The sequence below is a fragment of the Schistocerca piceifrons genome, chromosome 1 (genome assembly GCF_021461385.2).
Source record: "Schistocerca piceifrons isolate TAMUIC-IGC-003096 chromosome 1, iqSchPice1.1, whole genome shotgun sequence".
NCBI lineage: Eukaryota > Metazoa > Arthropoda > Insecta > Orthoptera > Acrididae > Schistocerca > Schistocerca piceifrons.
In genome coordinates, this window is record NC_060138.1 from 642,127,347 (window position 1) to 642,153,428 (window position 26,082).

The window sequence follows — 26,082 nt, forward strand, 5'->3', positions numbered from 1 at the left end:
ACCTCTCCGATGGTGTCCGTACATAAGCATGGAGGCATACTAAATTTGTGGATGACTTAAAACTGTAAATTTCCAAATGGAAATTGATTGCTACCCCTTATGGCGCTGTAACAAACTTTTTTCCAAATTATTATTAGCTTGTAATAGATCTTTTCAAAACTGATCTGGTGGGAGCTTGTTTCCTGCTCTTGTTGGCCAACGAGTTCAAGAAAATCTTCATATTAAATACGCCTTTTGGCTTTTAGCAGCACAACAGGGTGATCTTTGGGGTCATAAGTGCGTCTGCTGTTTTTCAATGGCTTTAGAACAGTTGACATCAGATATTCCTCAACAAGTAAATTATATTGATGGCATCCTGGTTACTTGTTGCACAAATGAGGAACATCTATGCAATTTGTGTTGGGTTTTTGCAGCTATGTCTAAAAAGGGTCTTATGTGCAATTCTTCTTATGTTCAGTTTTTCACCTTCCATCACTTACCTAGGATGTGATTAGTAAAGAGGGTTTACACCCTTTGTACAGAGGGGTTCTACCCCGTACAGCACTATGTTAAGGTGATCAAAAACATGCTGGTGCCAAAATCAGTGAAGGGCCACCATGTGTTTCTCAGAAAGGTCACACGCATTATGCCCAGTTTATTCCTTAGGCATCTCTCATTACTTATCTTTTGAATAAGTTGTGTCACAAGGACCTTTCTTTTCAATTGTCCACAGCTCGTCAGCAAGTGTTTCACACTTTCAAAAATGCCTACATTAGGATTCAAACCCTTGTTGAATGATGCAACAAGCCTGTCCCATAAGTTCCCAGATGGTTCGGACAAGCTTGTAATGTTCGTGTCCAAGGTTCACTAACAATATACACAAATTGAAAAGAAAGTGCTGGTTATTACTTTTGAAGCACATAAATTCCACATTTTCCTTTATGGCAATAAGTTGCACTTAGTTACCTATCACAAACCTTTGTTTGGACCCAAGGCTGACTGCCACAGCAAGCAGCTCATTGTCTACATTGTTGGGTCTTGCACTTAACAAATTACTAATACTCCACACAGTATCACTCAGGTCATAAACTTTCTAATCGAGGTGCTCTATATAGACTGCCTACAGGTCCTGTTATAGAATCTGACAAACAGAAAACTGTCAGCTTTCAGACTGAGTAGTAGTTGGAAGGATGTCCCAGCAATGTCCTGATGGGATGTGATATTGCATCATGTTTTCCAGCGTGCCTACACTTGATGGCCCTGTCAAAACTGCCAGATGTTCACTGTTTTTCTGTATGACACTACCAGCTCCAGATTTGTTAAGATATCCAAATACTGACTCAGGATGACAACTGCACAATGGTAGTGCTTGAAGCTCTACAGCAATGAGTGCTGCAGCTGTTCCACATGTCTCACCACGGTGGAATCTCATACATGAAATAGCTCACTCGCAAATATGTGTAGTGGCACTTTCAATACATAGTTTCTATTTAAGACCAAAATGACAAAGGCTATAAGGTCAACCATGCCAAAATTGACTCAAAATGCTTTCCTAGCCTCTTATAGGGTGGCAGGTATCAACGGCCACAGGCTGGGAGCAGCCAGTTCCAGCTTCTTCACCTCTCCCTCAGGCCAGGGCATTGGCACCTCTAGGGGTGTGGTTAAAAATACAGGCACACTGCATAATTACTAAACAACTTTGCTCATAGCTCACTGTATGGAGAATAAAACAGAACTAAGAGCAATATACTTGGAAAAATATGCACATAGTGACACCTATGGGCACCAAAGATACCACGGTTGTAACATTTGAATCGCAACAAGCACCCACAATTTTTACAGGCAGTTATATATTAAGAATTGTGTCATTAAGTCTGCGGCTCTAGGATTGAATTCCATGTCCTTCAAAGCATTTCTCAGTCTTTGGTCCAGGAAGAGCTTTCATCAGTACGTCTGCCATTGTATCTTCTGTTGTCTAATATTCCAGTGTCAATAGATACTCTTGTAGACCTTGATGTATGAGGTGACATTTTATCTGAACATGGGTTATGTGCTAACTTTCCAGCTTCCCTAAATCCAGCGCCTTCATTGAAGTTGACAGGTGAATAATTCCTTTGTTGCTTTGGCGAGTTCTCTGTTTGTGTGAACACCACGAAATTTCTGATTTGGATAAGGTGAAGTTGTAGTCTGCATATGGCTTCCTATCCGTATCAGAGCTTTGCCAGTCAACATCAGTAAGACCAATGATCCCTTCCTTATCTTGATGCAGATCAGCTTCTTGTCTATGATTCTTTTCAGGTATCAAGGATTCACTTAGTGAACAAAATTATGACTGTTGACGTACTGGCTTAACATAATCATTGCATAGTATATGCCAAGTTGTATATACATGGTGACATACATCAATACTCCAACCAGTTTTCTGAATGGATAATGAGTGTCATCTTCTGAACTCATGGCTGTTGCATCCAACTTGTGCACAGTTGCCATTGTAGTCCTTAATGGCTTGCAGTGATCCATTCTGAATCAGTGTAAAACTTCTCTGATAAAATCACTTTGAAATTATGCAATTTTGTCAACAGATTGATTTACCTCAAGCCCAGATAGGATCTTATAGCAGCAAGATCCTAGACATCAAATCTGGCAGATAGCGCATCCTTGGTTTGTTTTGTCCTTTTTGGGTCTCTTGAAGCAACTGCTAAGTCATCTACATAAAAGAGTGGGAAGACTGGACATTCTCCTACATTGTCTACAAAGCTGCATGGATCTAAATTTGGGCATTGCAGTCCAGTTGATGTTAGGGATGCATTCAACCTGTCATCCCACTAGGAACCAGCTTGGTGCAGCTCATAAATGGATTTTGTAAGCTTATACACACTTTGTCACCAGGTTTCAGTGTTTGACATTGTGAGACACAAAAGTCCAATTTGACAGAAAGAGCCATGAGTAGTCTAAATGATTCAATTCTTGCGACTGGAGAGGATGTTTCCACAAAGTCAACTCAAGGCTGTTGGTTGAAACCTCGTTCAACTGTTTTTACATTTCTCCTCGACAAAGATCCAATATATCTGTATTTATTCCTGAAAACAGCCATACAGTCAATTATTCTTTTATTTGTGGCCTGTCTACTATGTCCCAAATACCATTTCCCACACATGAACTGATTTCATCATATATATCCTTGAATCACTCTTGATGATCTGAACCACTTAGTTTCTTTTTGGAAAAAAAAAAGAAAAAACCAACCACCCATCTTCTTTTTCTCTTCTTGTTACAAAAGCTACATTTGTATATAGATTTTGCTTTTTTTGGTTTTTGTTCTGATTTTTGTTCCAATTTCTCACACTCACTCACTGTACTTTTCACTTGCTCATGAAACGTCTGCCTGATTTAACAAACATAGCTGCACTTGTAGTTTTACTGTCTTTACGACTCCTTGTGTTGTGTTCTTCCAAGAGTTTTACTTTTAGCATCTCTGGTAGATTGTCACGAGATCCAACAGCACATCTAAAATTGTCATAACTATCTGGAAGACTGTAGAACAGCATTACTGACAGTAGATCACCCTTTACATCAACACCCACAGCTTGTATTACAATAGGGCCTGCTTGGGATCTGAGTATAGTGATGTTATGCCTGATGCTGTTAAGTTCTTCTTCAGGAGACTGTGATACCATTTGGCTAAATGAATGGATCCTGCATTGCCTGTGAGTGGTTTTGACCATCGTAACTCAAACTGTGTTTTTTACGATTGTTTTCATTTGCAGTCATGGATAATTCGCAGGATCAGTAACTTCTATGAACCATGTATCATTTATTCTGTATTGTATTAAGTGAGTATTAATAAATGATTTTCGTGCTCTAAACTGAGGACTAAAACTCACTGCATACACAGACATTTGTATTGTATTAAGCGAGTATTAATAAATGATTTTCATGCTCTAAACTGAGGACTAAAACTCACTGCATACACAGACATTTGTTGACAAAAAAGCAGTCTTGTAATGATTAATCATATATCACAGATGTGACTGAAAGCCGTGGTATATTCTTCCCTACAACATTGCCATGAAACAACATGTTTTCGTAGATTTCAGTGATCCCTTTATTTATGAACGTGACTGCATATATGACATTAAATGAGATAAAGCAGCATAATATGTATGAAGTTTCCCTATCATGAACCACTGAGCCAATATATTTGAAGCAGAGGCATAACTATCTAGTCTCAGTCTCAACATTTGATTACATTTTTTTCATAGCAGTTACCATTAAAAATAAAACAAAATAAAAAAGGTGGGATTTTCCACTTTTGACATATTAATTTTATTTGTTCATGATTAGTTTCAGCCTTCTAGGCCAACCTCAAGTGATTTTATGTCAAACCAACAAGACAGCATTTGTGAACCAAAACAAATGGAAAACACAAATTTAAAGATTCTGTCATTCCAATATGCAAGGCATAGTTTTCTAATGCAGCACCACAAAATCACTTGTGAATGGGTTTGAAGGTTTCAACTAGTCTTGAACTAATAAAATACAGCAAAACTGGAAAATGCCATCTTTTAATTCGATTAAACATTTGTCTCGACTTGGTAGTGGATTAAGTGAACTCCAAAAACACCCATAAAGTCCAAGCTCATGAAATGAATTGCAATAGAATGAGAAACGTTTATCATATGTATTGTTTAAGTCATTACAGTATCCCTCTGTCTGGCTTCTTTATTTATTACTAGCAAATTCAGCAATGCTTCACAGTTGCTACATATATATTTGGGAATTGGATATAGATTACATCCTAATCTGTGATATTTCAGGACAAAATTTCAACTCCTCATTGTGACTTTGCCAACTTTGATGGTATGGCACTCGATATTATTATAAATCGTACAGAATACAAATGAAAAAGACTCCTTTGTTTTTATTTTTTATTATTTTTAAGTTTTTTTAAGAAATGACACAAGTTCAGAATATACAGCATTTTTTTTTCCTGGGTACTATGTGATCAGAGTATGACTGATTTTCTGAACTTGCAGTTTGTGAATGGGCAGTGTACAACAGCCCATGAAAAAAATAATGATTGTACATCAGTTCCAACATATTTGAATGTCTGAGTTTGAGCTTTGTTTATTGTTATTGCAAATGAAATCTTGATTGGAAATTGAAGTTGATTCAAATTTATGAGTAAATCAGTTGGGACTGCTGATATAGGAGGTATGAGATCGACCTCTCCAGCTGCTAAACCTTTGAGGATAGTTGCTTCTGCACATAGGTACTACCGAAAAGTTTCGGAGGTTTGAGATGATGTAGTATTACAACAATGCCAACTTTAAGCCTCAAACTGTGTGGTGGAAAGCCATTTTGATTCAGTGAATTAAGAAATCCTTGTGGATATTGAATTGCATCTTCAGTGGTGATTACAATACCAACTGATTGGTATTGTTTATGATCACCTATTATTTTTTTCAAAATAATATAGTTTATTTCAGATGCATTACAAAATTTTGGACAGTTGTTTGTGTAGATGTATTCTAATCATAAGCCAATAAGCCACAAACACAGCTTTAGTAACATACAGGTTGTCAGTTAAAACTGACTGTGGGGCAAAAACCAAAACAGCACATGGTTGTGTACAGATTTTTTATTTAATATTATATAGATGGAGAAATAATATGTATGGGAGGAACAGTCTGTTTAATGGTTTATATGCCCTGCCATCAGAATTAAAAGCAATGGCAATAAAGAAAATGAAACTGCACAGCACAGCATTTTCTTTCTCACAGCCGCTTTTTTAAAAAAATATTTAGTCTTTTTTCAAGATTTTTTGCTAATGTTTCCCCATTATATATAGTGAACATTAATAAAACCAACAAACTGCAGGGATGGATTCCTGACTGGAACTGGAGGAAAAAAGGTCTTATGAACATGTGTCTGCAAATGCATCATTGCCATGGTAGATGGCACTTACGAATTACAGTTCCTCTGACCATGTGTCATATGTTCCTTTTATTTTACAGGCCGTGTGATTGATGCAGTTTACTGTAAGCAGGAGAATGGTCTGGTATTCATGTTGGGAACAAGCCAAGATGGTGTTTTGTGTGTGGCCAAGCAGATGGAAACGGTTGAGAGGCATCAGAGCTATGCCAAAAGAATCCTCACAGACAGCAACCACATCACACATTTCAAGGAATTTTTTGACGTTTGTATGATCATGGGTCCATTCAGACATACAAATGTGCAGAGAGGTGGCAGACTGTGCATACACTAGATTTCGAGGACCAGGTTCTAGGTGATATTGAGATGAACCCTTGAACAACTTCATGTGTATCCTACATGACAACTGCTATCATCCCTATCACTTGAAATCCCATGGACGCCACTTTGAACACTTGATACCTGGATGTTATGCTGTTCTGTACTGTTGTCTGGGATGATTTGTTGTAACTGCTTGCACACTGTCCATTTCTGGACACATGCTCAAAGGACCTTTTTTCCTCCATTTCCAATCAGGAATCCATCCCTGCAGTTTGTCCACTTTATTACTGTTCACCCTGTATATTAGTATAAATATACATATAGTGGCACAAAAATATAATATATCTAATAAATGTGCATCTTCCAAATACTACATGTATTTGAACAGATGGTTTGATGTTTTTCAAGTCCACAGATGAAACACAATACTTCACTGCTGACAATATTAAAATGATGCAGCATATGAAGTCCAGTTGGAAGGTGGCAACTTGATTCATACATGTGATGCAGATGAACTATACTCTTGGTAAATTGAAACATATGTTAATGTTTTAAGAGTACAAGCCTAAACACACCATGGACTACTCTGCAACCTTAATTTTCACACATAATGCACCCATCTAATGACAAAAATTCTTCCACTGCACCTCAAAACAGAAAAGTAACATGAATGTTATGAGGTATGAAAAAACATCTCTTTTACAGTCTCTGTCCCAACAATATTTTATGGAAACTCTCACTGAGCCATGAAATTCTAACTGTTTGCAGTTAAAAAAAAAATATTGTGATACAAATGAGCTATACTCTTGTTAATTGAGACATATGTTAATGTTTTTAGAGTACAAGCCTAACAGACCATGGACTATGCTGGAATTTTAATTTTCACACAAATGTACGCATCTAACGACAAAAGTTTCTTCCACTACACCTCAAAACAGAAAAGTAACATCAATGTTATGAAATAAAAAAAAAGAAAAAAAAATGTTTCTTATAGTCTCTTGCTCAAAAATATTTTATGTAAATTTTCATTAAGACATGAAATCAAAAATGTTGGCAGTTACAAAAATTGTGATTCTCTAGTTAGCAATGAATTATAAATTCTTAGACTAGAAATTTATTTCTAAGACACTCTTATTTTTAAGAGAGCAAGAAAGAAGAAGTTTACACTCCTGAAATCCCTCTTTTGTATAAAATTATGTTTCACGAAAAATTTCTAAACAATTATATATATACACTTGAGGATGTCCGGCAAAATAAAGAACTTGCAAGGAGACTGTCTAAATACAGTTTTATTATTTTTACAAATACACCAAATTCTAGCACACATTGAATGAGTATTTTTTGACACAAACATTCCACTATTCTGAAAAATTTATATGATGACATTCTATACACTGAACACATGAACTACCTCGAAACATGCATACAACACAACTTTAACACATAATATCACAAATGTTCACAAACTTGTAATAGCAAACCATGGAATATCCTCAAATTAGATGTTCCATGTCCCCCAGTCTATATGTTGATGTTTCCGTCAAGGATCTGAAACAAATATTGCTACTACATTTCATGCAAATACGCACATATTCATGTTTTATATGATACACTTATTACATTTTTTTAAGCAACTGGATGAACTGACAACAAAAAAGTATGATTCTCAGAAAATGTCTCAGCATGATTGCAAAAAGATCTGAACACAATGAATGAATGCAAATGCAATATTACGTAAGCAAACTGTCCACAATGTAACATAATAAGGCCATGACCCAAAAAAATTGTGAATTCAGATTTCAAGCACACATTTAGTGAACCTTTGAAATGTATGTAATAGCACCACTATCCTTCTTTGTGTTCTGAATTTCTTCATATATTTTATGTTAGCATATTCACATCCACAGAAAAAAATGAACTTGTATTTCCTAGTATGAATCAACAGTGGTGATGATGATGATGATATGAAAAGAGCGGACAGAAACCAAATTATGACGTGAAATAGCCAGAATGATATGGTGTACACTGTCTTAAAGACCACTGACAATAAACTTCAAAAAAGTACATTGAAAACATTTTACAATGAGAAAGATTTCTGTACACAGAGCAGAACACAGAGTATGTCACATGTGGTTAAAAAAAAAAAAGAAAGAAAGAAAGAAAGAAAGAAGTATTTACAGTGATGCTAAAATGAACAAAGATCTTGAAAAACAAATTCTGTGTAAACATTTAACTTCTTAACTTAATGTCTCCATTCCCTGTGAACTACTTCTTTACACAAAGAACTGACCCAGCACTAACTTCAAGAATCCAAGAGACTGTTTCAACTTGGCTCATGTCCTGAGGTAAATTACAAGAAGTTTTACACTGAATAAAGTAATTGAAAGAAGATAATGACATGTAAATGTTGTCAAATATTTAAAAAGTTTGACCTATATCAAGAGAGAGCATTTATTACTACTGTTTCTAGTATTTTTGCAGAAGATGAGACATCATTTATCTCTTTCATCATTAGAATTTCATAGGAGATAAAAATTAAATGGATAAAAACTCAATACTTACTGGGATACAGTCAGTTGACATCAAGAACACTAGAAGCCACTAGCTGGCGTGACAGCCATTCCAGTCCATCATGCAGCCCTGTACCACTCTGTGCATCACATGCTTGGATATGCCAAGAACGTGTACAGCATAGCTTGGACAATCCCAACTGCTCTGTCAGCTGTTCCACAGAAAGGCAGCCCTCTAGGTCCTGCAACAAAAAAAAAATTAAATAAATAAATATTGCTAGAAAACAGCCACTGATACATCACTCATCCATGTGCCTAATCAGGAACTGCTATGGTTTCTGTGGCATAAGAAGATTTCATACCTATGAAATATACATGTAACAGAGGAGATGTAATGAAAATTACTACCCAAAACAGTAAAAACACAGCACATACTTTATTTCTATTTCTATTTTCTATTTATTTATTTATTGTTCCGTGGGACCACATTTAGGAGAAGTCTCCATGGTCATGGAACGAGTCAATACATGAAATTATAACACGATTGTAGAAACAGATAAAATGAAATATAAGAAACATATTCAGGCGACAAGTCGTTAGTTTAAATAAAGAAAATCAAGAATGTAACACTGGAATTTGCTTAATTTTTTAGCTCTTCCAGGAGCTCCTCGACAGAATAGAAGGAGTGAGCCATGAGGAAATTCTTCAGTTTAGACTTAAAAGTGTTTGGGCTACTGCTAAGATTTTTGAGTTCTTGTGGTAGCTTATTGAAAATGGATGCAGCAGAATACTGCACTCCTTTCTGCACAAGAGTCAAGGAAGTGCATTCCACATGCAGATTTGATTTCTGCCTAGTATTAACTGAGTGAAAGCTGCTAACTCTTGGGAATAAGCTAATATTGCTAACACCAAACGACATTAAAGAAAATACATACTGTGAGGGCAATGTCAAAATTCCCAGACTATTGAATAGGGGTCGACAAGAGGTTTTCGAACTTACACCATACATAGCTCGAACAGCCCGTTTTTGAGCCAAAAATACCCTTTTTGAATCAGAAGAATTACCCCAAAAAATAATACCATATGACATAAGCATATGAAAATATGCAAAGTATACTACTTTTCGTGTTGAAATGTCACTTATTTCAGATACTGTTCTAATGGTAAATAAAGCGGCATTTAGTTTCTGAACAAGATCCTGAACATGGGCTTTCCACAACAGCTTACTATCTATCCGTACGCCTAGGAACTCGAACTGTTCCATCTCGCTTATAACATGCCCATTCTGTCTGATTAAAATGTCAGTTCTTGTTGAATTGTGGGTTAGAAACTGTAAAAACCGAGTCTTACTGTGATTTAGCATCAAATTATTTTCCACAAGCCACGAACTTATATCATGAACTACATTATTTGATAATGTTTCAATATTACACACAAGATCCTTCACTACCAAGGTGGTGTCATCAGCAAACAGAAATATTTTTGAATCACCTGTAATACTAGAAGGCATATCATTTACATAAATAAGAAACAGCAGTGGCCCCAGCACCGACCCTTGGGGAACGCCCCATTTAACAGTGCCCCATTGGGACTGAACATCATTACCACTCTCAATATTGCGGAGGATTACCTTCTGCTTTCTGTTCTTAAAGTAGGAGGCGAACCAATTGTAAGCTACTCCCCTTACTCCATAATGTTCCAACTTCTGCAGTAATATTTTGTGGTCAACACAGTCAAAAGCCTTCGTTAAATCAAAGAAAACACCTAACGTTCGCAACCTTTTATTTAATCCGTCCAAAACCTCACAGAGAAAAGAGACTATAGCATTTTCAGTTGTTAAGCCATTTCTAAAACCAAACTGTACATTTGACAGCAAATTATGTGAATTTAAATGCTGCAGTAACCTTGTATATACAACCCTCTCGATAACTTTAGCAAACACCGATGGCATAGAAATAGGTCTATAATTGTCAACATTATCCCCGTCTCCCTTTTTATAAAGTGGCTTCACTACCGAGTACTTTAATCGGTCAGGAAACCGACCACTCCTAAAGGAAAAGTTACAGATATGGCTAAGTACTGAGCTAACATATGTGGAACAATACTTCAGTATTCTGCTAGATACCCCGTCATATCCATGAGAGTTATTGGTCTTTAGAGATTTAATTATTAACTCAATCTCCCTCTTGTCAGTATCATGGAGGAGCATTTCAGGTAACAGTCTCGGAACACTTTTTTCTAAGAGCGCTATATGATTCCCTGTTGGGACTAGGTTTCTATTTAGTTCACCTGCTATATTCAGAAAGTGATTATTGAGTACTTTACATATATGCGACTTATCAGTAACACGGACAACCCCACTACGCACTGATTCTATATTCTCGACCTGTCTCTGCAGACCAGCCACTTCCTTTACGACTGACCATATGGTTTTAATTTTATCCTGAGACTTAGCTATTCTATCTGCATACCACATACTTTTTGCCTTCCTAATAACTTTTTTAAGCACCTTACAATACTGTTTGTAATGGGCTGCTGCATTTAGATTTTGACTGTTTCTAACGTTTTGATATAATTGCCACTTTGTTCTACAAGATATTCTTATCCCTTTAGTCAGCCACCCAGGCTGCCTGTTTGTGCTAGTACCCTGTTTTGAACGTTCTAACGGAAAGCAACTTTCAAAGAGCACGAGAAAAGTCTTGAGGAAAGCATTATATTTATCGTCTACTGTATCAGCACTATAAACATCTTGCCACTCTTGTTCCTTGATAAGGTTTACAAAAGTCTGTACAGCAACTGGATCAGCTTTCCTAAAAAGTTGGTAACTATATTTAACATGTGTTGCAGCACAAAAATCTTTTAGACTTAAAATTTGTGCATCATGATCTGAAAGGCCATTCACCTTTTTGCTAACAGAATGCCCTTCTAATAATGACGAATGAACAAAAATATTGTCTATGGTTGTTCTACTTTTCCCTTGCACTCTCGTTGGAAAGAATACGGCTTGCATAAGATTATATGAATTAAGGAGGTCTACCAGCATCCTTTTCCTTGCACAATCACTTATACAATTAATATTGAAGTCACCACATATAACTAACTTTTTGTATTTCCTATAAAGTGAACCAAGAACCTCCTCTAGCTTTAGCAAAAATGTTGTGAAATTGGAGTCTGGGGATTTATAAATAACAACAGTAAGAAGTTTAGCTCCACTAAATTTAACCACACCTGCACAACATTCAAACACCTTTTCAGTGCAGTACTTTGAAACATCAATTGACTCAAATGGGATACCGTTTTTCACATACATGGCTACTCCCCCACACCGCAAAGAGCTCCTAGAAAAGCTGCCAGCCAACCTGTATCCTGGTAAAGGAAGCCTCTGAATTATCTCCTTATTTAAGAAGTGTTCAGATATACCAATAATTTCAGAGTCAACATCTATAAGCAGTTCACTAACTTTATCTCTAATACCTTGTATATTTTGATGAAATATACTAATTCCCTCATTAATCAGATACCCAAGCTTTGTAGAAAGTGGTTTCTTTGTTAGAGAGACTTCCCTTAAGCAGGAATACCTATCAGCTGACTTCAATCTAAAAGTGAATAAAAGAAAGCAACAAGACAGGGTAGGATATGCAGTAGCTGAACCAAAAGAAAAAGTTACACTGACCATTACTTTGCATGAAACAAAGAAGCAAGAAATCAGCCAGAAGTAACAATAAGCCAACATTTGAGGTTCAAATTTTATAGTGTCTTGTACCAATAACTATCACCTTTAAATCAATGAATAAAAGATGAGACATAAACCTCAAAGAAATCATGGGTGGAAAACAAAAATGAGAAGGCAAGAGAGTAAAAAAGAAATGGAAATTGTCAATAGAAAGGAAGTCAATAACAATGAATTTTAAATAGCAATGGAAGACAGATTAAAGTTTAATATCCTGTTAATGATGTGTCACTAAAGGCAAAGCACAAAACTCAATGTGTTAATGCACATAAAACCAATTATGTAGCAAAACTGCAATGAGTAGATGAAGCAGTTTTATTCTTTGGATATTGAAAACATTGGTATGGGAGGGTGAAGGCAATAACCTTGGTTATTTACAAAGCACACTCAATAACAGAGTATTACATGCTGCTGTTTCATCCTTTATTACACACAATAATTATGTAATGCCAGAGACGGTGTAGAGTATTAGAGTATGTGATATGGCACATTGCACAAGCCATACTTCAAAGAGATTGTTATAGCTATTTTATTTTTATGAAGGGAATAAGTATCCTTTCTCATGATGTTTACTCTGTCATCTATGAATATATGTTATGGCTACCAACTATGGCTCTTTTTTCTTTAAAATACATTTCATCTAATAGCCGTATTGTTGGTAAATATATTAAAACTTAAACAAAAAGTGTGTACATATAAAAGAGAGACTTCAATGCATAGTAGCATAGGAAAGCAGAAAAATACAAGTAGTATAACTAGGAATAATATAATTTCTACCAACTCTTTTCTCTCTCTTCAGAAAAAGGTTTTCAGGTTCTCAAATCTGGTGTTTTTGTTACCTTTCACTTGTAATTGTGCTGCTTACCAACTCATACGTAGAAGTTTTTGTACATTTATTTGAACTCAGTTTCATTTAGAAGATTCTTCTCTTTATCAATGTTTCATAATTTTTCTTTTATTTTTTCTTCAGTTACTCCACTGTTTACAGTCTTTGTTACTTATTTCATTTACCTGTTGTATATATCTGAGTATTTTTACACACAAACCACAGTACAGGGTGAGGCAAAAGACAGGATACACCCCTATAAAAATCGAACAGTGTGAGGAATCATAATGGTGTACGGTATGGGGTATTTGTAGGTGGGGGCACAACTTATAGGAGCTATGACAACAATGGCGGCCATTTTGAAATCCGCCATCTTGGATTTTGGTGATGTGTTTCAAATGGGAAGGGGGCCATGTGGCACATCATTTTGAACTGTCTCTTTCTCAGGAAGACACGTGAGAAATCTGTTTTAAGATATCTTTATCTGTGTATGAGTTATGACCTGTTAAAGTTTGAAACTGTGAGAGGTGATAAATTCTGCTTATTGTTGTAGGTGATCCACAATGGCACTTACACAGCAGGAACGTCTTGAAATTGTGTTAATGAGTGGTGGACGGAGTGCCAGCCAGCATTATTGCTGTTGACTTTAATGCCTGGCGCCCCAAGAGGAATGACGTTTCACATATGACAATATTCAAGTTATTGGACAAATTTTGTGCAACGGGTTCTGTGGTGGACAAGCCATGAATTGACATCCAAGAACAGCCACTGACAAGGACAGTGGAACAGCAGTTTGGCATCATTTGTGAAAAGTCTACAGTGCAGCAGGTGCCAATTATCAGCAATATCCAGTGTCACACACTGTTCAATCCTGCTTGTATTGCACACACACCAATGGCACCAGTACAAGTTAAAGATGCAACATCATTTCTTGGAGGATGATCCTGACTGGCAGGTGCAGTTTGCAGAATGGGCTCTGGAACAGTGTAATAGCAGGAATCACAAACTGCATACAACAGGTGTTCAGTGACTATGCTATTTTTTATTTTCGAGGATAAGTAAACAAACAGGATCATCATTACTAGCCAGTTGCAAACTCCTCGAGTGGATTTCTATAAAGGTTCTGGCGGTGACAAAGTGATGGTTTAGTGTGGGATTTGGGGCACAAGAATTGTTGGGCTGGTGTTTATTGATGGAACGTTGAATGCTCTGTGCTTATGTGCTTCCAACGCTGTTTACTTGCCAGGGTGATTTCCCAACTTTCTTCCAACATAATGGTACATGTATCCACTATGCTACCGAAGTCAGACAGTTTCTGGATGAACAGTTTGGAGGTCACTGGATAGGTAGGAGATGTCCTATCGAATGCCCACCACAGTCCCCTGGTCTACCACCTGCTGACTTTTATCTGTGTGGACATTTGAAATCAATTGTGTATGATGTAAAAATCAACAATGCAGCCCATCTTTGCTGGTGTACTGACAAGGCATGGGCCTTTCTTGACTCACATATGCAACAGGACTGTCAAAAAATGACTCCAATTGTGTGTTCACCACAATGGAGGTCATATTAAGCTTATGCTGTAATGCCGACTATGAGAAGTGTCCTAAACTTTAATGGGTCATATCTCCTAGACAAACAAAGATCTCTTAAAACAGATTTCACATCTGTATTCATGAGAAAAAGGTTCTTCACAATGATCTGCCATGTGACCCCTTCCCATTTGAAACACGTCACACAAATCCAGGACAGCGGATTTTAAAATGGCCGCCACTGTTGTCATAGCTCCTATAAGGTGCGCCCACACCTACAGATACCCTGTATTAGACTCCATTATGATTCCTCACATCATTTGACTTTAATAGGGGCATATCTCGACTTTTGTCGCAACCTGTATTGCCTTCTTAGAACTTTTGAAATCTTCCATATTTTCTTCAGTTTTTCTCTCTCCAGGCAAACAGGCCTCATAAAGGCCAACAGTACCTACCGACTGCAGTGTCATCCTCAGCCAGTAGACGTCACTGGTTGTGGATATAGAGGGGCACGTGGTTAGCACACTGCTCTCTCAGACATTGTTAGTTTTCGTTATCAGAGCCACAACTTCTCAATCAAGTAGCTCCACAATTGGCCTCACAAGGGCTGAGTGCACTCCACTTGTCAACACCCCTCAACAGACCCGGACAGTGACCCATCCACGTGCTGGCCAAGCTCGACAATGCTTACCTCTGGTGATCTCACAGGAACCGGTGTTACCTCTACGACAAGGCCATTGGCATTTTCTTCAGTTTACCATTACATTTTTACTTTTTTCCCATCATTTAATTTTTTTCTCCATTCCTCAAGACTCGTATTATTATAAGGAGCATTCAAATGAAACCCCGTCACTAGTGTAAAGTAACGGTAACGATTTTATTAACTCAAAAATGTAGTTATACACAGTACACATACTCCAAAATAGTCATCAAAATTGTTGGCACATTTATCCCATTGCGATACTAGCTGGTCGATTCCTTCCTTGAAGAAGCTAGTAGGCTGCTGTCGAATCCAGGCCAGGACCCAGTCACACACTTCGTCATCCATTGCGAATCGATGTCCACGAATAGCTTGTTTTACAGGTCCAAACTCGTGAAAGTTGCACAGTGAAAGGTTGGATGTTCCAGCGTTTCCCACCGAAACTGCTGCAATGTCATCTTCACTGCATAGGTCGTGTGTGGGTGGGCATGATCATGCAGGAGGGTAATGCCATTGGACAACATGCCACGGCATTTCAACTTGATGGCTTGTCTAAGGTTCTGTAAAGAAGCTCGATTTCATGGCGTCCAACTCCATCTGCCGCCTAAAATCAAATCACTCCTTGCTGTTCCTGCTACTCGCCTGCATGTTCAGTAGTGGACGATAACGTGTGTGACTGCCTTCTCTTTAGTGTGAAACCACATTGGCACTATGCAACATCAAATGGTGCACATGCATCAGTCTCTCTACCAACAGATGGCGCCATTGTACCCGCAGTTTTGTGGTGCCACCTTACGAGCAAGACAAAGGCAGACACACTGACCAGGTTTCATTTTTAATGAACCTCATACTTTCTAATCTTAAGCATTTATTTAATGTGTTTTTTGACATCAAGCTGCCATTTTCCCCACCTATTAACTCTTGCTTTTTCATCCTTCTCAATTTCTCAATGGGTTTCTTATTTTTGGTCATTACCTGTATCCTTAAATTGATTTAATGTTACTTTAATTGCCCATGTTCCAGTTAAATCAAAACTTTTCTTCAACTGTTTAGTTGTACTCTGTCAGGGATAATAAGGATTGGTTATGCTTGTTATTCAATGAAAAGTTGCTGACACAAATGAGAAATGGTAGTGCCAATAACATTTAATTTTGCAGAATTTCATTGATGATTTAATTTCAGTCAGGAAAACAAGTCCTACATTAGTTTAATAATTTTGTATAACTTTCTAGATGAATTTTGTTAAAATTCACACATCTCATTTCCTACATCACTGATTACAAAGATAATATTTCTCATGACAAAGTATCAGCCATTAAAGGCCTTGGACAGCTCACATAATACCAACTAGCACTGCAAATGGCATTTTTAATTCATCAGTCCTACGAAATCTAAGCTGTTTTTACCAAGTATCAATATAGGACTAAAATCATGTTTGATGATAAAAACTGTTAGCTATTACTGACATTTATCCAGTCATTTCATTATAAAGAAATTTAACAATGGCTTATTTTAAGATTTGTTGGGAACTGCAGTGAGCTAGTGTCATTAAATATTTAAGTAAAGATATTTGTTTATTATGACAGAACTACTTCTGAGTATATTATGTAGGAGACACCACAGAGTATGGTTAAGACTTCATTTGTAGAACAGCTTGAAATGATCTGCATTCCACAAACAACAGTGGGCAAGTATTCAAACTGATTAAATCTTGTGGCAACCGTATTTACATCATGATGTTTCACTGTTTCTTCTGAAATACTAGACATCATTTCTTTAATTTGATTTATGAAATCATTGATAAGGAATACGGCAGTTGTGAACAATCATTTACAACACTCCCAATCAACTTAACAGCGACACTACCTTGCTCTCATTTGACTGTAATTTAAGAAGGTTAGACTCTGCTTGGATTATTAATGTTGCATTAAAAAATAAAAGAAAAATAAAGCTTTACACCACTGAATGAATTTTTGAGCTAGTAAATATAACTGAAACTTTACGTTTTGTAGATGTTATAAGCAACATTCCCATTTCCATTTACAAGGTACTTCAATACTGTTAATGATCCAGGCTTGTTAATGTAATTTTTTATTAATGTTTTTAGGAAGGCAACATTCAAATAATAACAAAAGTTTACCAAAAAAATGAGATTTAATATCAACATCTGACTTAATTTTGCTTTTGCTATGTCTTTTGCAGATTATTTAGAAGAAAAAGTGTTACTGGTATCATTAAATAGCCTTACTGATTTCCACGTAGGTTCTTCTGTGTTGGATTGTACTACTCTGTTTATGTCAACTTGGTGCCATTGCAACCAAGCAGTGTACTCACTACTAAGTAAACATGTGTCTTCTTAGTCTCAATTTTGTTTAGAAAATGAGTAAGGGCTTCACTACCTTGCTCCACAGGTGTTAGAAAAACTACTACTGATGCAAAATTTATGGACACAATATTTTTAGATTAATTCTCCTGCCAGAGTCTTTTAGAAAAACTACACATCAGAGCACAATGACAGCAACACATTAGGGAAACAGACACGTTCGTGCACAAGCCAAATGTTGACAGGGAATAACAAAGTCCAGGTCAGTGTCCATAAAGTAATAAGTATCACAAAGTCATCACAAATAAGACCATCTGAGAGCATGTAGTACCCATCAGAGAGCTGAGATGATTGAAGCTAAGATGGTGCATACGACTCCTTAATTCTGCCACTGTTGCCCACGTAAACTGGCACCATTGCACGGATCACTCCGCATCGTGCGCATCGTGACTAACAATTTCGTGGGTTATATGCATAATTACACTGATTAATACATCAATAGATTTGGAGTTATTACAATAACAGCAAAATAGTTGTTTTGTATTACAAAATACTGGAAAGAGACCCAGTATTTCAATTTACCAGATGGTACATAAAATTATTTTACTGAGCTACACAGCCATATAAGAACAGTCAGCAATGAGTTTTTCCTAAAATAAAAAAGAACCTACCGAGTCTCCAGGAGGTATTGTCTGTTTTAATTGGAATAAAGTACTCTCATTGCCACAGTTAAAAAGAATTTTAAAAAATCAACACACTGCCAAACATGGGCAATGAAACAACTATTTCATTGTGAACCTGAATAAGCAATGGATCCTGTCTCATCTGTGAACCCGATTTAGCAATGGATCCTGTCTCGTCTGCAGGAAGTAGGTGATTGTCACTACTAATCCACTTGACTGCAAGTGGCATGTCAAAGGTAGATACAGGAGTCCTGTACAGGGTAGGCAGGGACCACACTGGACTCAGGGTGATATACTAATTACCCTAACCATCAAGTTCAAGGTGCTGTCTTTCACTGAAACTGAGCCACTGACACTCACTTCACCCGTTTTGGGCAAATCCGTTTTGTCCTGTGTCAAGAGGAAGCAAACGCAAAAGGGTAGGGGTCTATTAATCATCGGCAGTTCAAACATACGGCAAATAATGGTGCTTCTTAGGAAATGTACGCCTGGGAGCCTCATTCAACATGTTGAAGAGGCTATTCTGGCAGCCACTGAGGGGACAGGGTGAAACCAGCTGCAGATCATGGTGTACATTGGAAGAAATGATGCCTGTCATCTGGGCTCTGAGGACATACTTGGATCATTCCAGTGACTGGCAGAGAAGGTTGAGAAGATCAGTCTTGCACATGATGGGAGTTTCAACAAAGCTCACAGTTTGTAGTACTGTCCCCAGAACTGATCATTGTCCTCTGGTTTTGAGTTGAGTGGAAGATGATGATGATGATGATGATGATGATGTTTGGTTTGTAGGGCACTTAACTGCGCAGTTATTAGTGCTCGTACAAATTCCCAGTCTTTACACAGTCCAGTCTCACCACTTTCATGAATGATGATGAAATGATGAAGACAACACAAACGTCCAGTCCCCGGGTGGAGAAAATCCACAACCGGCCGGGAATCGAACCTGGGACCCCGTGATCCAGAGGCAGCAATGCTAGCCACTAGACCACGAGCTGCGGGCTAGCTGTTGAGTGGAAGGATTGAACCAGGTTCGAAGATTCTCTCACAAGCTAGGCTGCAACTCCTCAACTTGTGCCAGAGGGTTGAGAACTGTAGGGTCCCACTAAATGGATCACGCGTGCACTACACATCACAGGCTGCTACCCAGGTAACTGACTGAGTGTGGGATGCTCAAAAGGTTGTTTTTGATTAAACAGGTCTCTATCACGTCCATATAACAACAGGTGTAGGAGACCCAAAAGTATTAGTTAAGATTCAGAGGAATGCCCCCCACCCCACTCCCACCCCCCGAATCACACAGGCAAGAAATCCTAGCAGTTAACTGCCAAAGTATTCAGCATTCCTAACAAGGTGCCAGAGTTTGAAGACCTCTTGAAAAGTAACTCAATTAATATTAGGTACAGAAAGCTGGTTGAAACCTGAAACTGATAGCAGTGAGATTTTTGGGGAAAATTTAAGTGTATATTGAAAGGATAGGCAGACGGGAAATGCGGGCAGTGTATACATTGAGATAAAAATTGAAAGTGCATGCAAGACTGATTGGGCAGGACTCAGTATCATGGGTGGGCATAAAATAGACTGGATCCATCTGCCACCCACCAGCCTCATCTCACAATGTAACCAAAAACTTTAAAGAAAAATCTCAATTCGCTTGTACGTAAGTTCCCAAATCAACTGGAAAATTACAGTTTTGTTAGTGACTGGATATGATTAGACATCCTGTAAAACACAACTAAATGCTTTCTCTGAAAACTAGCTAGAACAGATACTTTGTACCCCCGCTCACAATGGGAATATATTGGACCTAATGGCAACCTCTTTGAGGATATGCGTGTCAAACTGGTGTCAGTGACCATAGTGCAATTGTGGCAACAATGATTAGCAAAGTACAAAGGACAACTGAAACAAGTAGAAAGATATATATGACCAGTAAACTAGATAAAAAAGCAGTAGTGACATATCTCAATGAGAAACTTGAAACATTCAGCAGAGGGCACGAGCATGAAGAGAAACTATGGCCCCAGTTTAAAAGAATAGCTGACCATGCACTGAACAGATATGTACCCAGCAGAATGGTTCACAATGGGAGGTTCCCTCCACTGTATACAGTCACCTTAAAGAAACTTCTGAAGGAATAGAGATTACTGCATAATAGGAGATGCTGAATGAAACGTGTTTGACTGTTAAGAGAGTAATGTGTGAAGCCTTCAATGACCAGTGTAGCGGAATATTATTAAATGATCTATCAAAAAACCCAAAGAAATGCTGATCGAATGTAAAAACTGTTTGTGGCACCAAAGTTAGCATTCAGTTACCCACGGATAAGACAGGAATTGAAACTGAAGATAGCGAAGCAAAAGTAGAAATGTTTAACTCTGTTTGCAAATGTTCCTTTACAAAGGAAAACTCAAGAGTACCCCCCCCCCCCCCCCCCCCCAATTTATTTCTTGTACCATTGAAAAGATGAGTGAAATAGGTATTAGTGTGAATAAATTCTCAACAGCTGAAATCATTAAAACTGAGCAGAGCCCCAAAGTCTGATGGAATCTCAATCAGATTCTATACTGAACATGCAGCTGAGTTGGGTCCTCTTCGAACTATAAATTTTCATAGATCTTTGAACAAAACACAATGCTCCATAGTTGGAAGAAAGCACTGGTCACACCTGTCTACAAGAAGGATAGCAGAAGTGACTCATAACATACTGTAGAATCTTACAATCTATTCTGAGCAAAAACTTAATGGGGTTTCTTGAACAGAATGACCTACTCCATGGCATCCAGTATGGATTCTGAAATCATAGATTATGCAAAATCCAACAAACATAAGGTACTGAAGGCTTTGGATCAAAGCAGTCAGATAGATGCGGTATTGCTTGACTCTCGAAATGCGTATGACTCAGTACCACATCCATCCTTATTGTTAAAATTACGATCATATGGGGTATCAAACAAAATCTGTGACTAGACTGAGGGTTTCTTGATAGGAAGAACACAGCATGTAATCTTGGATGGAGACTCATTATCATATGTTGCAGTAACTTCAGGTGTGCCCCAGAGAAGTGTGTTGGGACCCTTGCTGTTCATGTTGTATGGGTGTCGATGAAAGTTCACCCTGATTTCCAGATAAAATATAAATTATGTTTATGATGGTAACATTTGTTTTTTGTTACAGGTCTACTAGCGAACCCATGATGTTTCTGTACTGCACTGTCTCATTCAACAAGTCCCATAGTGCTCAGAGCCATTTGTCTCATTCAACACTTTCGCTACAATAAGCACCATGTGAACTATATCCTAAAAATGGCTCCCCCCTAAGGAGAAAGCTCAGTGTTTTGTGTAGCAAGCAGAAACCAAATCACTAATTAATGAAAGTTTGTGTCCAATTATGGAAAGAAAGCAGCTGATGTCAGATTAATCAATCATGGATGGAAACTTTTTTAGCAATGGGGTCTGTTCAGAAATGGATAAGCAGCAGCAGACAACCTGTTTCGGAGAAGACTGTGCAGCCCGTTCAGACTCCATTCACGAGGTCTCCACAAAAATAGATTAGACAAGCTTCACGGAGCTTCAAGTGCCAAAGAGTACAGTGAAGAAAATAGTTCGCAAATATCTTAAATGTTCAGAAACTACAACCAGATGATTGCCAAAAACATGAATAATTCGCAACGGATAAGCTGAACTGTTTGGATGAGGAAAATGATTTCTTGAAATGTGTGTGTTTTTATGATGAGGCTATATTTCATATTCGTGGCTCAGTTAACTGTCATAATGTATGGGTCTTGGGATCAGAAAATCCTCACATAGTATGAGAACACATTTGGGACAGTCCAAATGTTAATGTGTGGTGCAGGTTAATGTGTGATTGAGTGATTGGTCCATTTTTCTTCTTCAAAAGTAACGTTAAGTGATTTGTCTACCTACAAATGTTGGCACTACAGGATATGCAAGACACTGTCACCTTTCACATCAAGGTGATGCTCCTCCTCATTAGGCTCTAGAAGTCTGTGATTCTCTTAATGAGACCTTCGCCAACAGGTAGACTGTCTGTGAGACTGCCCAATGCCATGGCCCCCTACAGCACCTAACACTGCCCCTTTAGATTCCCTTCTATGGGGGTATGTGAGAGATATTGTGTACAAAACAGCGGTTCATAATACTGTGACACTGCAGTGTAATTAATGTAGGAAATATTGCAGGGAGAGTTCCCACCTGTGGAATTCAGAAAAGCTGGTGTTGGTGGGAAGGATACAGATGCACAGGCTTTGAAGCAGTCATTGAAATGATGAGTGTTGTGTTAGGCAGTGTACTCAGCAAGAGGATGGTCCAGTTGTTTCTTGGGCACAGTTTGTCAGTGGCTATTCACACGGACAGACAGCTTCTTGACTGCCATGCCCAAGTAAAACGCAGCACAGTGATTGCAACTTAGCTTGTAGATCATGACTGGTTTCATAAGTTGCCCTGCCTTTGAGGGGATATGTGGTGTTTGTGACCAGACTGGAGTAGATGGGAGGATATTTGGAACAGTTCTTGCAACTAGGTCTATTGCAGGGATAGGAGCCATGAGGCAAGGGGTTGCGAGCAGGGGTCGTATAAGGATGAACGAGTATATAGTGTAGGTTTTGTGGGTGGCAGAATACCACTGTGGGAGGGGTGGTAAGCATAGTAAGTAGAACATTTCTCATTTCAGGGCATGACGAGAGTTAGTCAAAACCCTGGCGGAGAATGTAATTCAGTTGCTCCAGTCCGGGTTGGTACCGAGAAATGCTCTTCTCTGGCTGGATGGTGGGACTTTTGCAGTGGGTGGCTAGAAAGATAAGGCACAGTAGATATGTTTTTGTACAAAGCTGGGAGGGTAATTACAATCTGTAATGGCCACAGTGAGACACTGGGTCCAAGGACCGCAAGTCACTGCAGATGCTATGGCCAAGTGTGGCTAGGCACTATGGGAGGGACTTCTTGGTGTGGAATGGGTGGCAGCTGTCAAAGTTCAGGTAGTGCTGGTGGTTGGTAGGTTTGATATGGACAGAGGTACTGGTGTAGCTGTCTTTGAGGTGGAGAGCAACATCAAGGAAAGTGGCTTTTTGGGTTGAGTAGGACTAGGTGAAGCAAAACGGGGAGAAGGTGCCAAGGCTCTGGAAGAATATGGAAAAGGTGTCCTCATCCTCAATCTAGATCACGAAAATGTCATCGGTAAATCTGAAATAGGTGAGGGGTTTGGGATTCTGGGTGGTTAGGGAGGATTGCTCTAGATGGCCCATGAATGGGTTGGCATAGGATGGTGCCATGCTGGTGCCCATAGCTGTACCATGGATTTGTTTGCAGGTAATTTTGGGTGAGGATATAGTTGGTCATGGTGACTAGGAAGGAGGATGTCGGCTTGGAATCCATCAGGCACTGGAAACGATAGTGTTAAATAATGGTAAGGTCATGGCCATTAGGGAAGTTGGTGTAAAGGGAGACGGCATCAATAGTGATAAGCAGGGCACCATGTGGTAAAGGAACAGGAACTGTGGAGGGTCGGTGGAAGAAATGGTTGGTATCTTTTATACAGGCGAGTAGGTTGTGGGTAATATGCAAAGATGTTGGTCTACGAGAGCAGAGATTCTCTCAGTGGGGCACAGTAACTGGCCCCAATGGGGTGTCCTGGGTGGTTGGGTTTATGAACTTTAGGAAGCATTTAGAAGGTAGGAGATGACCTCTGGGGACAGGTTCTGGGATGGGTCTAAAGATTTGAGGAGAGACCGGAGATCCTGCTGGATTTCTGGAATGGGTCACTGTGGCAGGATTTGTAGCTGGATGAAACTGACAACTGGCAGAGTCCTTCTGCTAGGTAATCCTTGCAGTCCAAAAAACAGTGGTGGAGACTTTATCAGCAGGTAGGATTATAAGGTCAGTCAAGGTCAACATTTAAATGATTTCAGCATATGCACCCCTGGTCACATGCAAAATATCAGGCCAGTATTCAGTCTCTTACCGCACATTCTACAATGTGTCTGGCATCATTGTGCCAATGGCATCTCAGATGCGTTGTTGCGGTGTCACAATATTAGGAACTGCTGTTTTGTACACAGTATCTTTCACAAACACCCAGAGAAGGAAATCTAAAGGGGCAGCGTTAGGTGCTGTAGGTGGCCATGGCATTGGGCAGTCTCTGACAGTCCACCTGTTGGCAAAGGTGTCATTTAGATAATTACAGACCTCTAGAGACTAATGAGGAGGAGCATCACCTTGCTGTGAAAGGTGACAGTGTCTTGCACATCCTGTAGCAACAACAATTGGAGGTAAACAAATCCACTTAACGTTACTTTCAAAGAAGACAAATGGGCCAATCACTCAATCACCCATTAACCCGCACCCAACTTAACATTTATATTGTCCCAAATGTGTTCTCATACGATGTGAGGGTTTTCTGATCCCAAGACCCATACATTATGATAGTTAACTGAGCCACGAACATGAAATGTAGCCTCATCATAAAAACACACACACTTCAAGAAATCATTTTCCTCATCCAAACAGTTCAGCTTGTCGATTGCAAATTGTTCATGTTTTTGGCAATCATCTGGTTGTAGTTTCTGAACAATTTTTTACTTGTGCGCATAAAATTTAAGATATTTGCGAACTATTTTCTACACTGTACTCTTTGGCACTTGAAGCTCCATGAAGCTTGTCTAATCAATATCTGTGGAGACCTCATGAATGCAGTCTGAACTGGCTGCACAGTCTTCTCCGAAACAGGTGGTCTGCTGCTGCTTGTTCATTTCTGAATGGACCCCGTTGCTAAAAAAGTTTCCATCCATGATCTGATTAATCTGACATCAGCTGCTTTCTTTCCGTAACTGGGCACAAACTTTCATTAATTAGTGATTTGGTTTCTGCTTGCTACACAACACACTGAGCTTCTTCCTTAGGGGGGAGCGATTTTTATGATGTAGCTCACATGGTGCTCCTTGTAGCGAAAGTATTGAATGAGACACTGCTGTACAGAAACTTCATGGGTTCACTAGTAGACCTGTAACAAAAAACAAATGTTACCATCATAAACATAATTTATATTTTCTCTTGAAATCAGGGTAAACTTTCATGGACATCCTGTACAACATGAACAGCAAGGGTCCCAACATACTTTTCCGGGGCACATCTGAAGTTACTGCTACATATGATAATGAGTCTCCATCCAAGATTACATGCTGTGTTCTTCCTGTCTAGAAATCCTCAGTCTAGTCACAGATTTTGCTTGACACCCTATATGACCTTACATTTAACAATAAGGATGGATGTGGTACTGAGTCAAATGCTTTTCGGGAATCAAGAAATACTGCATCTATCTGACTGCTTTGATCCAAAGCCTTCAGTACCTAATGTTAGTTGGATTTTGTATGATCTATGATTCCGGAATCCATACTGGTTGCCATGGAGTAGGTCATTCTGTTCAAGAAACCCCATTAAGTTTGTGCTCAGAATAGATTGTAAGATTCTACTGGAAGACATGGGTCACTTCTGCTATCCTTCTTGTAGACAGGTGTGACCTGTGCTTTC

General features: G+C 38.6%; 1 protein-coding gene across 1 annotated transcript in view; it reads right to left on the minus strand.

Moving 5' to 3' along the window:
* Window positions 1-7,503: 7,503 nt before the first annotated feature.
* Window positions 7,504-26,082, minus strand: part of LOC124805095 (E3 ubiquitin-protein ligase TRIM23-like) — a 73,756-nt gene continuing 55,177 nt past the window's right edge. Inside the window, exons 11-12 of the mRNA XM_047265538.1 lie at window positions 8,797-8,986; window positions 7,504-7,782 (exon numbers count right to left, since the gene is read on the minus strand). Coding sequence (XP_047121494.1) covers window positions 8,807-8,986 — 180 coding nt within the window. The 3' untranslated portion in view covers window positions 7,504-7,782; window positions 8,797-8,806. The remainder of the gene's footprint in view (window positions 7,783-8,796; window positions 8,987-26,082) is intronic.